Source organism: Acanthaster planci, linkage group LG02 (assembly GCF_054643075.1).
Source record: "Acanthaster planci isolate LZ-2023a linkage group LG02, COTS_SCS, whole genome shotgun sequence".
Classification (NCBI taxonomy): domain Eukaryota; kingdom Metazoa; phylum Echinodermata; class Asteroidea; order Valvatida; family Acanthasteridae; genus Acanthaster; species Acanthaster planci.
This window is the reverse complement of record NC_141778.1, coordinates 34726759-34742418: the sequence shown is the minus strand read 5'-3', so window position 1 is coordinate 34742418 and position 15660 is coordinate 34726759. Positions and strand designations below refer to the sequence as shown.

Sequence of the window (15660 nt, the reverse complement as noted above, 5' to 3'; positions counted from 1 at the left end):
GTCAGATTTCCCGCGTTAAATTCCCGTGCTTTTTATGTGCACGCTCCAATCGGACGCCCAACTTAATGGATACAGGTGTCCCTCGATATACTATACCAACCACGATTTGCGATGAGGTTTTCCCCATCCAGAGTCAATCATATCGAGCTACGGTACAGCCCTCCTGGCTGGGATAATATTAACAAATAAATGAAGTCTGTTTTTTTTTTTGTACGTGATCCGGGTTACATTGCTGTTCTACAGTGTGACTGCATTCTTCCCCACGGTTGCTACGGAATTGGCAGGGGTGTGATTTTTATCAGTGTGTGCCGCCGTTGGGAATGCACACGTTATGGGTTACCGATCTGGTTTATAGATTCATGTGAGACCAAAGATAATTATCTTTTTTCATTTAGGGAAAGTTCGAGTTAAAGTTTTTTTAAATTTGGAAGACAGATGAGAGCAGTTGATGGAACTGTCATTTCCAAAGTAGCAAGTTTTAGGTATCGTAATAGTACCTATATAAATGCATTGCGGGTTTTCCTGTTGCTTAATAAATATAACACGAATCAATAGTTAGGAACGCAGATATATTGTTTGTGCAAGAAATGAAAGTATTTGTAGTGACCATCGTAACTTATAGGATCAGTTATCTATTTTTTCCACAGTGTGTTTGATATATTTATTTTTCTAGCCGTGAGCATGCCGTTTTACCTTGTAGATGTCTAAGATTCCACAGAAGTCGTCGAATTGCGTGTAGAGTTTATTCAACATGCCGATGACAGTGAAGGGCGTACAGTTCGAACAGATGGCTGTGAAGCCAACAATGTCAGAGAAGAGCATGGTCACGTGGTCCATGTTACTTGGTGCCAGCACTTCCCCAGCCCAGAGCTTCTCGGCCACGTCTGCAGGGAAGATTAGATTCAGCAAGTCCACATTCTTCTTCTTCTCCAACTCCAGCTGATTTCCGGCTTGCAGGATGCGAGCTTTCAGCTTATCCATTCGTTTCTTGAGGCCGTCCTGGGCCTTGTTTTGTTCGCCTACTAGGATCAGGTCCCTGGTGGCATCATGAATGGGGATATCAGCTAGGTACAATCCCCTCCCTGTCAGTTCCTCTAGGTTGCCCACCTTGGGTGATCCTAGGAACAAAATGGTATCACTCTCAGGGATGTGAATCATCTGTCCTCGCACCGTAGTCCCCTGTGGAGGAAGAGGACAAGCAAACACTGCCGTCACTATTTTCAACCACCATGCCATTGTTCCGTAAACTAGATCTACACCCCCCCCAGAGCGTCCCAGTTTGCACAGAATATATGGATATGGCTAAAATCAATATAAGTTTCTAGGGTACTTTTAATGAAGGTGTAACCTGTAGTATCGGGCACCAATAAATATCTCTCATGAGATATCTAAAGTGCCCCAACTTCCTTTAAGAGCCGTTTTTATCTAGGTTCAGATCAACTCATTGGTTTCAGGGTTTCACGGGATCAGTCAATTAAGGAACGTGCCTCCGGCAGTTTAAAGCCTGCTGGTGTCCTAATAATGTTTGGATTTCAAAATGAATACCTTCCCAAAAAAAGTCCACGATTTCCAGAACTTACGGCGTGGTATTCAAATATGCACAGTGTAGGTAGAAAACGGTAGGTTCTATGAAGAATTTATTGTTCGTAGTAGGATAATAGCTCTTTTGCATTTAAAATCTATTTAATATAAAATGGAGTAAATTTGTATTTTACTTTTATCGAAAATGGATAGTTTATCAAAGGCATAATTTCCCATATTATCGCCAAGTAAATAAACAGAATATACTAAATTAACTGCATACAGCATTGTCCGTTGTTAAAAATGTACACTCTGTACATTGTACACTGTACAGATGGTTTGCAAAGGTCCAGTCAACTTTCTGATTTAACTTAAACAAGGATGAGATTGGAACGGGTGAATCATCTCGATGATAGCCATACGCATGACTATGAAGTCAAAGTTGAAACGCGGATTGAAGCGACAAGACAGCCGGACGCATTTAGAATCGTCGGGGGACTTCATTCTGTGCTCTACGCAAACGACGTACCTGGACATATCACTCGAAATTCCTTCAATTCTTCTTTAAATATTTTCGGCTGCACAGACAAATCAAATTCAAGTAGTCACTCTTCAGATGTCATATAACCCCACTGACATCACGCCATCTCTACTTTTTTCTTTGTGTGTATGGTGACGTGACAGTTGAAAATATTTGCTCTTTAGTATTCTGCAGAGTAAATAGCAATTCAGTTGGCCTAGTTCCATCACAACTGTCAACCAATCACGTCATCAGAAATGGCTTCAGGAAGTTTCTTTAAAATTCAGTACTTCAGATTTGGCTATTTTTACAGTCTTCAGAGTTATCCCTCTAAATTCAGTTTTTTAAATGATGGATTCCTCGTGCAAAAAACCTTGTTAGGACATGGCACAGAGGTGTTAATGTCTCAATTTTCTGACTTCAGAAGTGGAAAGGTTAAATCTAATAGGCCTACATCACACTGTTCTTTTTGATCATATTACAAATTAGAGTCAAGGAGAAATGCACAAAACCTGCTTTAAGTAAGTATGCTTGTGGTAATAACATAGCATTAGAAGATGCCTCGTGGGTGCATAATGTGACGAGAAAACACTTGACCACAATCACGTAGGGTATAATGAATGATGGCATTTGAAAATAAAGACGATAACGGTGGTGCATATTGTTCAGATCACTGTGTGCAGTGTATTGGGAATATTATTATCACCGAAAACAGTTCTCATAACGTATGTTTGCGCGTTGAAAGCCACAGTCTTGTTAAATGCTGGAATGAAACAGATCCTTCCCCACGCATCCTGAAGTGTGCACAGCCCATGCCAAACTCTGAACTCATGATGTTATACTGACGTAGGAATGGCACGTCATCTATCATCCCCTTCCGAATCTAGAAAATTTTGGATTTCATTAACCCATTTTCTATCAGGCAGGGGAAAATAAATTGAATAACATTCATCTGAAGGTCGCTGATGAACGGTTGAGGTTTTTTTTTTGTTCCACATTGAGAGGGGTAGTGAGTGATATTTTGGCATGCATTTAATAACATTGATGACTGTCACGCTGTATGGTTTGGCACACTGTACTATTTGTACACTGACGCCATTAGGGCCGTTGACTGTCGCCCCTATGTCCCCCACCCCTCAGTTTCATGCACAGTGATTGCCAACAAACTGTCAAAATGGTATCAGGCTTTCTGTAAAAAACAATTGCTATTTCAAAATCCTTAAAATCCCTTGGCCAGCCAGTAAGAAGAGGTGTATCTACGCTATTTGCAGCCATTGATATCCCAAGAGAGAACGGTTGGTTTATCAGTTGGCCTTGGTAATGAGTTGTGATATCAAGCCTGGGGCAACGGGCGCAAGGCAATACGTCATGTGTCAGTAGGCATTTGGCATACCTTGCGCTTTGGTAACCCGTCCATGGCCATTGAGCTTGGCTGACTGTCGCCAGTCCTGTCAGCGAGATAAATTGGCCATGCGAAAAGATCTTTTCAATGGTTTAATGCATCAGATTGGGGTAGGTGTGATGAACTATTGGACAGTTCGTCTTCTCAGTCACAGTAAAGATGCCTTAAAACGGAATAAAATAACCTTGAATTTAGCCTTTCGAATAATCCTTCACTACTTGTTCAAGTACCGGTATCTGTGACTTCTTTTTATCCCAATTTATCAATGATACAGCGCCCTCTACTGACAAAACATGAAGCCATTATTGACCGCTACACTTCTGGCGATTCTTTGCATGATGACATTCAGATCAGATTACCCTCCAGCATACCTCGGGCGATATGGAACTGTTCAGGTGATGAACATCACAAAGGTCGATTGTTGTTGCGAAGACTGTAATATTTAAGTAGCTGGATCTATGTGTACAATATCTCGGATTAATGTTTCGACTTTTTCCAGTCATGGCCATGAACAAAATGAGCTTAACAACGAATGAACAACAGCGATTTTCCCTATCCTATATTGATGGGGATTTTGTAAATGTCGTTATTAAAAGGTCTGTAATATGTGGAGATTAAAATCTGGGCGTTGGGTTTGGACTGGAATCGCCTCAGCGACTTATTGCACCTGCCGACTGCTGTCTGGTTTCACACCGTGTCTCCTTCTGGTACCACACTTAATGAAATTTCTGACATCTTTAATATTTAAATAAAACCTGCCCCAGGAATAGGAGAGGGTGATCCCATATATCAAGCAACAGAGATGTTGTTAAGAAGTCCATGAATTCGTCAAACAGTGTTATATACATGTTGCATTTTTTCTGACTGTGACTTACAGAACTTCAGAAGGCAACTTCTATTTTAATACCTTAATTCTTTCACGCTGCTGCATCGACAGATAAAATGTTCATGACAGCAGATATAATTATACTATGAAATATTGTGTGAGGTGCAAAGCCTGTCAGCAGCAGCTATTATCTCAGCCACACCTTAGTAGATCACATTTCAGTATCACAAGCTTGTAGCCTTTATTAATTGGCATAGATTTTTCAAATTACGTGTATAAAAGCTGTTTTGGCCAGGTGTACGTTAATTTTGAACTTACCTCAGTTGTTCCATCTTTTGACTTTGTCGATAACCCAATACCCGTCGACTGCAAGATGAAGGACTTGTTGATATGCCCCAAGACCCGGTCAAAGGTTACGGGCTGGATGTCGGGCGACAGCACCTTGAAATAGGAGTTGAAGTTGAGTCCATTGCTTGAGGCACGTGAGGAAAACATCCGCATAACCGTGTCCCCCACCTGAAGAATGGTCAGCTGTCGATTGAACATCACATGGAAGGGGAAGGCAGCGCAGAAGGTGGAGACACTGATCTTAGAGGATAGGTGTCGTGGGGAGGTAGCCCTGTCTACCGTGCCGTTCTGCAGGTTCTTGGTACCGTTCCTCTGGTCGTCTAGTAGGGGTTGTATAGCATAAACACAGTGGTCACAGCCATGACCCCTCTGCTTGACCAGTTCCACCTGCACGAAGGTATTAAAGAGCAAGATGGAGGCCATTCTGATCTGTCCCATCATGCTTAGCTCCAAGCTGTGACTTCTGGTGTAAAAGTGAAGAAGTAGCATGCCGTCTGCTTGTGTTGAACATCGATAGGACGGAGTGTGAGACTTCAAGACCAAATATGCAAAGAAAGGCAAAAGGTTGATCAGGCAAAAATACAAATAAATAAACAATTTCACGGTTTGTATAAAGTATGGTCCACAGGTACTTTGTTTGAACTCAATTGAATAAGATAGCCAGGGAAGGAAAGGTTGTTTTATCAGTACATATCCAGACTTGAAATATTGGAGTGGGAGTTCCATCACACGTTTCACTGCAATTAACAGTCTGTGAAACCCACAATATCATTGCAACTAGCTTACAAAACCATTTGTGCTTTGCCTAGTTGGACGGTATTTCTCACCCTCAAATGTTCCTCGTTGATAACCCCTTGAGCTAAAATGTGCTCGTAGAAACCATCAATGTTTCCATAAAAATCAGCCAATGTGCCCCCAAGGGACCCAATGACGGCACCATACCGCTCGAAACACAGACAGAAGAACTCCTCTCCAAAACTGTCCATGAGTTTTCGATATTCCAATCCTGAAGGATACAAAAACATAATGACATGTTTCAAAGTAAAGCCTTTTACCATAAGGTTTCTTTGAGTTGTCAGTTACAAGAACGTTTGTTTCTGCTACTTAAGTCGAAAAGATAATAGTATACATGTATATACAAAAGCCTCGGCCCCAACAGACTGACATCTACTTTTATTAAATTGCTTTCTGCGTTTTTGCGCACCCTTGTAATATCCCATGGTGATCACGACATGTAACACAGCAATGAACAATATTGCGTTGATGTAATGCTCAAAAGCTTCTTATGTTTGCTAGGCTAGTCCTAATCATTCATATTTAACGATCACATTTTTGCACTTGACAGAATTTGGATAACTGTGATTCTCCGATAACTCGACCACCTGTTATACAATCTTGCTAATGACAAAACGATCCATACTGACGCTGATTAAGTCCACAGCGCGCCGAGGCTATCGTGCGTATATGTTTCGTTATAGATGGTTACTTCGAAGGGTAATTTGGCCAATGGTCGGTTGCCATATAAGGGGTCGTCAAGTTTCATTGTATAAACGTATTCAAAGTCGACGAGAAAATGGAAGAGATTGTGGAAAACCTCGTGCTACTATAAACTTTCAGGTTTCCCTATGCTAAATATGTAACGTTACAACCTGATTTCCATCCTGGTAAAATGAAACTTAATATTATAAAACAGAAAACATAAAGTCGGGATGTAGCCTGCCTTTTTGTTTGGCTTAAAAATGTGAAGTCAATACCCTTGTGGTGCAGTAGCACCACCTTTGTGGTGCATTAGCAGAATTTTTCCCTTCGCTGTACGATATTTACTTGCTATACATGTATATGAAATACACTGAGTTTTTCTAGTCAAGGTAGCGTATGCATGGATGAGATGTAAATAAATCAAAATGATTTTGATCTCATCCATGTGTCTAATTGAATTTGTCTTTTAATATTGTAGCCCAGTTTCGGGTTCCTTACACCTGTCGGTATCACCGAGATAGAGGTTCTTAAAACGATCGTTATCCGACTCTGTCACCTCAGTTGGGGCTGGGATGGTAGGCTGTGAGATGACAGCTGAGTCCATAAACTTAAAGAGGACGTTATGTCTCAGGAAAATGTCACATGAAAACCACTCCCTCTAGCGATTGTTTGTATTTCTTAGGTGCCTTTCCTTCGGCAAAGTTTGGGCAATACCACTGGCAAGTAATGATCAGAATTTTTCCGTAATGACCCTGCTTGGCAGTATTAAAAGAGTCAATGTTTTTCATCTTCAGTATGAATGTGAGTTGCATGTTGCACGGAGAATTTCATGGCTGATAGTTTTGTTATATAAGAGCAATTGGGTTTAGATAATTACCGAAATGTAACATGCTCTCAAGAAATTAGTTTTACATTTATTTCCAATAAGGCCGCCGCTTCAACGCTCCCATCTGGCTCTCTGTAAGATCCATGGATTGTGACAGAGAAGAACATGAAGCCGAATTTCACCATGCTATGATACAGAACCTCGTTGAAAGGAACTTGCCGAAGTAGAACTCAACTGCCAGTGGTGAGTGCAGATGTCAAATTTCACTGAATTTTCGATTAGTTGTGAGACTGGGAGAACATATCACTTCTCCACTGATCTATTCCTTGTTATTACAGTTATTGAAAAAATGATTAATGCCATTGATGATGGGATCATATCCTGTGAACCGTACTGCTATAGGGCATGTGATAAAAGTACCGTTAAGCTGGGGTGATGGTCACAACCATATTAGTGTAACCTTGCGGATTTAATTTACATCTCATACATCTAACACTGCATGATAGAGTTTCGTTGTAAGATCTGCTCTGCATGTATGGTCATGCACACAGCCAATAGCGTTCCCTGTAACGACGCGAAAGTCACGTTCTGTTTTCTCGCCCCTTCCCTGTGCTTCGTGCCACTAGACTGCGATTAACCAAAGCGCTTGTCGGTCTTATAAACACGCCAGAGACTGTCCTGAACAGAGGGGGAAGACCGCATGACACCAATATTGAAATGTTCCCCCTCGGCACCGCCAATTAAATGAAAACGGAAGGTTCAATCCACTGATGGCGGGCGAAATGCCAGGTTGTCTATATGCCCTATGTTCAAGTGTTCTCTACAAGAGGGGAGGCAGACCTGTCGGTTGAACAGGGAGATCATGAATAAATGGATTCTATAAATCCCCAAATCAAAAATGAAAGCAGTCTTTCTTGCTGAAATATGGGTCAGTGAGTTTCTATTCTAAATTCAATCTTCCTCTTGCATACCCTGCTCAATCGATACAAAGATAATACAGTAGCGCGGCTATACCTATACTTGGTACAAGCATAGACTTCAAGGATTTTCAGTCGTAGATATGATCTGCAGTGCAAAGAGTCCCAGAGTGAAATTGTCTCCTAATGACGTCATTTGACGCTGAAAATGCGCGTCATCCTTTACTCTTCCCATTTTTAAAATGTGTGCAAAGAGTGGCTAGGCAGGCTTTAGTGACGATCGAGGATAGTCTTTATTCAGGCATATCTGCACGTCCGCCTTTTGCCCGTCTGATACTAGTCAATATCAGGTTGCCAGATACGCTGCCAAGCGAAGCTTCTTCAATATTTGAGAAATTTAAATCCAAGAAAAAGAACTTGTCCTTTAAATTTGTTCGGGTTGAGATTTTAAAGGTGAGAGATCCTTTAAAATTGCAATGGTTGAAATGTTTCCTATTTCCTTCATCCATAAAAAACACAAAAGTATTCAAAACTGTTCTTTGATAAGCAACAGAACTGCAGAATTCCTGGTTACTATTTCTAATTAAACTCAATCGAGGATTCAATATGCATCCATTCAAACCTTTTGGCTACTAACAAACAGAGGACTAAAAGATTATTTTGATCTCGACTGTTGTATTTTGGTATGCCTCCTGCTTCCTTGCAAGTTCCACATCACATTCACACTTCACAGTGATCACAGTCATTACACATTTTGCAGATTCTGTAAATTACCATGCGATGGCGAAAATAAAGATTTATAACAAAGCATGACCATAGAGAATCCACCCGATTAAAGTTATTGTTTCAAACAGCTTATCTCCTAGAGGTGACGTTTTACGTCATATTTAAGCAGCTAGCCCTTTTAAATGGGACGATGTTCAAGAGTAGGCACACAAGATTATATGTATAGACTCTTGGCTCGTGCCTTCCCAGTTGGGGTGTAGGTAACTTCAGAGTACTTAGCATCTTCAGCGACATTCCTCGCGTTCTCGGCGGTCCAAAACCGATTCTATCCCCGCACCGCGTAGGCGCCAGATCCCACCGTGGACTGGGGCACCCTACCGACCCTCCCAGACTCGCGTAACGGCATTGGAGACTGAAGATGATTTATCAACAGAGTATTTTCCTTTCGAAGTGAAAGCACCGAGAAACGGTTATCTTTTTGACGGGAGTCGTTGACGTTCAGTGGGATCTTAACTGCAAAAGAGCGTGCTACTTGAAGGTTGCACTTTCTTTGATGAGCATAATATAACGACCACGCGCTGCGGGGCAAATTAGTTTGAACACACTAGTCGTCTTTCAAAAACAGCTATAGGGTGAAAAACATTTGCATCTTCATGTAGTTCTCTTGCAGACCAGTGATATATTTGCCGATGTTTGTACAGTGAGAGGGATTCTAACTACCGATTACAGAGATACTTCCTTAGCGGTCAATATTGGTCATTTGATTTCTAAAGTCACCCGTGCTCATGTTGGAAATTCAAATTTATTCATTTTCACCAACATAGTTTTACCTCTAAGGAGTTGAATCCTAATAATACAGGGAGAAACACAAGATAATTTGGTATTAACTTTCAACTTTGCTCACTAATTAAGCAGATTAAAAAAGCAATGGTGTGAACCAAATTTTAATAAAGAGTAATTGTGAACAGGAATGAAGCATGGACTAGGAAAGGATTTTCGGGAGGTTTAGGTGAGCATGCTTACCTAATATGGAAGCTGCTTTGTGTGTTATTTGACATACATAACCCTCGTCGAACGGTTCATACTCTGGTTCCTCCTCATCCCCGACCTGGAAGTCATGTAACCCTAACGTTTTTCTGTCAAAAAAATGACGGTTAAAGGACACAGTCAGGAAAATAAGATTATGTTAAGCGCAATTCAGAGCAATACTAGTAAGTAACCTTAAATTTTTCGAGGGAGACAAATAGGGTTTTCTCGATATTTCGAAACGTTTTTGTTCCAGTTCACAAGCTGCATGTACAAATTCGCATAATACCTCTTTTAAGTAGTGTGGAAGCGTTTTCATTTGGGGTTGTGTTTACTTACATGAATTTATCAACGTCTGTTCTACCATGAGTGCACACAATTCGGTGCAATGTTTGCCGCACAAGAGCCATCTGAAAAGAAACAGTTTTGTTGTTAAAATGAATATTAAGGCAGAATTTTAATGCAACATTAGGTGGTCGCTTCATTTAAGCTTTGTAGTCTTATCTTGGTATATTCATCTGTGACCAGCACATTGCTCGTTGGCCTCGCTTAAAATCACGATATTTGACCTAGCTTAAGAAACTGCATGTTTTTAGCAAAACACTTCATCTTAAGGTGTACGACATAACGCTGTCACATTACAACGTGATACTCAAAGTTATATGGTTATATACATGTATGTATTGCCCTAGAGGGATAACGTTTATATAAAGCCCCAGAACTTCTGTCAGAATATCGTTTAAGGTAAGGAAGTTGAGTCTTCATTTTAAAACTTCTGGTAGTGTTTGATAAATAGCATTTTCTAATATTTATACTTTATTTTGGAATTGAATACGGGCATAGAAACCATCTTCACAACATTAAGTGGAAATCTTTTATGGGTAATTATAATTTGGAGTTACACGCTCGATCGCTTCACAAGTGCAGGTCTACAGGTAGCACGATCATTTTCCTGAGATGTCTTACTACTGCTCCATAAATGCATGAAGTTAATCTTGAAATGGCCGAGGGTGGAATATGTTTCACGCTTCTTGTCAAATGCAACCAATTCGATAATTTTCCCCGCGATTTCTGTTTGACTGGCGCGAAAACTGAAACATACGCAGATCCCCACGAGGCCTAGTGGCTCCATCACAAACGCCCGTATTGCTCGTTAGTAACAAGGCGTGATGAAGTCAATTTGTTGCATTGATCCAGGTGTGCGTTGGGGCGCTATAGTGGGAAAACCCCAAGGGTTTAAGAGGGGTGAATCTCCAGAACAGCACGAAAAGGGTACGAAGGAAAATATGATTTGGAGTTTCACGCTCGATCGCTTCAATCATTATGTCTTTGTAAGATTGACAGTCTGAATATAATGTGTGAATTATACTATGTGTATTTACCATTTTTCTTGAAGATCTTTCCTCTTGCCTTATCCAAAGTAAACCAAATTCTGTATACTGCGATAAATTTCTTTGGCATAGTTGATTTGTTTTAATACCATTCGCTTATTGAACAAGTATGCAAAGGGCTACCACGCTGGCACTAAAACTAATTTCATTTCCAGGATAGAGTCAAGTATAAGTGGCATCCAACCCGCAGGTTTTCCCATTGAATGCTCATTAATACAACAGCGCAAATCTGCCAAGTCTTGCAGTTTATTTGATCAGTTTCCATCAGCAACAGTGCGAGTCAATCTTGTTGATTAGCTCACGTGTACCACGGGGAATTAACGGGCACGTTGCCGTCGATTAACGTACCATTTGCACCGAGTGACGGTAATACTTGTAGGTTACGTTAAGCACTCCTATGGGAATACTCGTTAACCGTCTTTTGATTGGCTTTCCTATAAAATTCCGAACACTACTGAAAAAATCAAATGCTCGAAAGTCGCTAGGCATCAGAGGTGATTTTCTTTATAAAGATGAATTGAACATTGATAATCCAACGACCAAACATAGACATTATGTAAAAAAGTTTCCGTGTCCCCGAAGAACGATCAGTTTACAAAGTCGAAGTCATCATAGTTATTACAATGAAAACGAGAGATATCTTTGAATGTTTGAATATACATTCTCTACGATTTCCAAAATGCGTGTGGATAGAGCACCAAGAGTGAGACGCTGCCACTACCTGTAAGACAGAGTTGGAGTGAACGGAAATGACCGATGTCTCGGCCAAAGCACTATATCATCACAGCGGTCAAGGGAACAGGTTTACCTCTCGCGCCTCAACAACCTTGTGATCTTTTCCAGTTTTATACTCCCGCAGGGGCATCGGATCAAGCCAGCAAAGTTGCAAACCTCACAGCGTTCAACTCTCAAGCTCCGGCTGCAGATGCTCGGCTAAAGCGCCCCGTGAATGGGGAGTGTTTTGAAAGTTGCCAGTAAATTTGCTCAACCGTAATCTGATTTGACGGGCATTACTCACAGGTCACATTTAGTGATGTCCCGTAAAAAATGGAGGCGCTAACTATAAAGTGTTTGATGGGCCATTCATTTCAAGTCCATAGCAAGGAAGGAAAAAAATCCTTACTGTGGACAGCGTAGGGTTTAATTACGTAGTTTTTAAAAATGAAATTTAGGTTTCTTGATTAACATATATTTCTTATGCTCCACCCTACAAATCTAACACACAGGTGCTTGTACATAATGTTATTAGTATCAAATAGGTCAGCATAACACAATATGTTTATTATTATAGGTCTTTATGGTTAAATCAAGGAAAAGCTGTGATTATTGTCAAAGTAGTGTAACAAATTAATATTTTGTCTCTAGGATGAGTTCTGAGTTTCGTGCTCTTTACGGATCTCCCGTTAAATGCATGCGCCTGATTGGTCTGATTGGTGATCCATAGTCACTCCATATCATCCAAGGTCACGTTTGGGGCTTCTGGTCAAATTTCCAGACCCGTGAATGTTTCGGGAAACGTTTGTAAAATGAAAACTGGTCCTCTTACTCTCAGAAAAACCACCTGCGTATCAGGTTATCTCACCAGGGACTTAAGTATCCATACAAGAGTATTTTGGCCAACTTACAATCGATTTTGCTAATTCTCGATTATAAATATTTTAGAATATTATGTAACTGCGTAATTTTGGCAATTTCCCGTTTTGGTCTTGCGTCCTTATGCAAGATGAACAGTCTGATACAGTCGAACTGTTCATGGTTGGAGAGTCACCTTCACGACCTGCTGTCTGACATTGGCCATAAACATGTTTTCGAAAATAACGTGCCATCGCAGTGCGAGAATGTTGTCAACCAATATTCACCTCCGGTGCATATTTTTCCGTCATATCGCATCGATTGACGGCCAGACTGCTGAATCTTCTTCAAAGTGTCTTTTTTCATGATCCACTAACAAAAGGAAAACCCGCGCTTTTTGTTCACCATTGATCAACCAGCAGGAGACACAAGGCTAACAGATAAAAAACCGCCAACTACAAATTTGCTTGACCTAGATCTGTTACACAGGGGGGCTCCATACACCTATCAAACACGTATTCGAGGGACCTCTCATATGACGTATCCACACTAACATTGCCGATCGTGATACAACAAAACACCAGCCGGCTTCGTCGTCTGTAACACGATCACACGGTTTGGGAACGTAGTTTCTCTTTTGATTCGAAAATGATTTCAGTGAAATGCTACACCCACGGAGAAAAGAATGAAAACAAGGGAGAGGGAGGTAAAGACGATCATCGCTGGGGTTGTCTTTGAATAGAAATGTCTCACAATGAACCTTCGGGCGGGGGGGGTTCGTATACGCCCACAACGAGGGATTCCTGGTTATTAATAAATACGGATTCTGTTGTCGTAGTCTTACAGGCTTGTGTAAATCTGTGGTTTAGACATGACCTTTCCTCTCTCATTCTCTGCTGGAATAATATCTGTTGTGCGGGTTTGGTAACAAAGACGCGTACATCTTCAGGCTACTTTGATGGACGAACAAATAAATGATTTCATTCTTTTATTCGCTACATAGCAGCAACTATTTTCAAGATTCTATTAATTTCGTATGAGATATCGTACAAGGCTAGGATGTCGCACAGCGAAGAGAACTGTCTCCGAAGTCAGCATGCTACTGGAGACCATGTGTGATAGACAGTTTGAACACTGAGGGAACAATGAAACGAACAATGCTCAAAATAACAGGTTTCGCTGTCTCCCTTTTAAGTTATATTACCCACGAAAACATCATAAATGTATTCAATCCGGGAAAAATACTTTCTGCCCATGTTTAAAAGAGTAATTTAACACTTTTAGTCACTTTAATCGTTTTAGAGTCCATTCTCTCAAAATTTCTATCGGTTCTCTTAGAAATTGCAAAAGCGCTATGTTCGAGTACACGGAGGTGAATACATTTTGAGGTGCAAGCTGGAAGACCTGTACGGGGGCAAATTCAGCCGTTCTTTAGAGTAGCAGTCTCCTTGGATTACCCGTGCGCTTTTCTGAGTTTCCTTGCGCGCGATGATTGCATTAACTCGCAGGTGCTTTATGTGGAACCAAATGGAACGGGACTCATTATGATCAGGTGGAATACGTAATCGACCGAATAAACCGAATATTTCACTTAGCAGCTTCCGTAGAAAGTGAATTCGATGCAATATCTGAATCGGCTGGACCCCATGGGGCAAGGTCAAGCCGTACTTTTTTTCTTTCAGTGTCTGCTACAAGTGGTGGGGTTACCACAGTCCTCCTCTCGGGGACGAGTTACTTCCTGCGCTGTCACTATGGTTTACCTCACATCCAACCTGCGAAGAGTCGACCCGTTAACCAGAAATGGTTTCGATGCGTACCTGAGATTGTAATGCCGTCTCCAGAAAGTTCAGACTGATTTTTTATTGAATCCCTTTTTCGATTTAATCCAATCACTCGTACATATCATACTCGTACATATAATTTCTGGACCAAAAGAAGACTGCAAATAATCTACTGTACTGTAAAGGAGTGCAGTCAGAACGAATCTTGCACACTATCAAACGGAAAGGTTTTCAGATAGTGATCTTAAACCTGTGAACACCAATGTGCGTCAACAGCTCCTTGACAATATATCGACGACCGGCCTAGCAACTTGTTCGGTTTTCTTCAAACCCACTGCGCTTTCCGAAGTGCGCAATTCTCTCGCAGTACGCGACCAAGCTCCTGTGCTCGTGTAATTAAATTTTCGAGAAGAGAGATAGAGCGATTAAATTATAAAATCGGAAATCCTTGAGAAGTCGTTTTTTGCCGGGTAGATTTCCCGTTTCTGGATGTGTAAGTCCATTATCGGCAATTGGACTTGTGGATTTTGGTACTGCCTTCACAATGGCGCCAGGTTTATTTTGGTCTTCTTATTTCCCCCGCGCAAAACGTCGAGAGGATCGGTGTTTGCGTTCTGAATCAGAGAACAATTTCCGTCATATCAAAATTAATTGAATCTGCGTCGGCCCGAGATGGATTTTATCTATCACTCGTCGGCCAATCAGAGGGGTGCTGCTTCTCCAACCCAAACTTCACCTTTGCGAAGGTAAACTACCGGAACAGCCTGTTGGCGGGAAGTCGTCGGCGGCGAATCTTATAACTAATTTTTAAGGTGTCAAAGAAAACTTTTGTTGTCATGCCACATCGTATATACCCACTACCGACATATGATACCTGACTGACTCAGCCTAATTAATACTTTGCTCTGAGCAGACAAAACAAGTTGCATCTGTGAAACGGTGTATTACTTTCTCCTCTTTCCGAAAAAAAGGGGTTTTATTCGGAAACGCACGGTATAAAAGGGAAACTGCAGTCCTGAGGGAAATTAGATAAATGATCAGCTGAAGAAATAAGAATTCACCGACAGGTCCTGCTTTGGTAGACACTTTGACTTGTGGGTAATAACTGCCTTGCCTGTATCAACATCAATGTATATATTGGCTCCTCTTCCCTTACGGCTGGTTTATGCTTGGAGTATACATCAAAACTCCGAAACCACTGAGTGGTATAGATTCGAGTCGACGGATTGGCGGGGCTGTTGACTTAGCTCAGCTAAAAATTGTGATACATTTTATTCCTTGCCGTGAGAGATTAATTATTAACCACCTTTTGCAAACCCAATTTA

At 41.1% G+C, this 15660-nt stretch overlaps 1 protein-coding gene and 1 long non-coding RNA gene across 4 annotated transcripts in view; one reads left to right on the top strand and one right to left on the bottom strand.

Annotated features, from left to right (window-relative positions):
* Nucleotides 1–15660, top strand: part of LOC147800179 (uncharacterized) — a 62404-nt gene that overhangs the window by 10238 nt on the left and 36506 nt on the right. For all 3 annotated transcript variants that reach the window (XR_015428335.1, XR_015428334.1, XR_015428337.1), the window contains one exon: nt 7025–7165. This is a non-coding gene — a long non-coding RNA (uncharacterized LOC147800179). The remainder of the gene's footprint in view (nt 1–7024; nt 7166–15660) is intronic.
* Nucleotides 1–15660, bottom strand: part of gucy1a2 (guanylate cyclase 1 soluble subunit alpha 2) — a 44017-nt gene that overhangs the window by 8279 nt on the left and 20078 nt on the right. Inside the window, exons 2-6 of the mRNA XM_022243231.2 lie at nt 9931–10001; nt 9589–9701; nt 5445–5623; nt 4588–5148; nt 694–1179 (exon numbers count right to left, since the gene is read on the bottom strand). Of these exons, the coding sequence (XP_022098923.1) occupies nt 694–1179; nt 4588–5148; nt 5445–5623; nt 9589–9701; nt 9931–10001 (1410 nt within the window). The remainder of the gene's footprint in view (nt 1–693; nt 1180–4587; nt 5149–5444; nt 5624–9588; nt 9702–9930; nt 10002–15660) is intronic.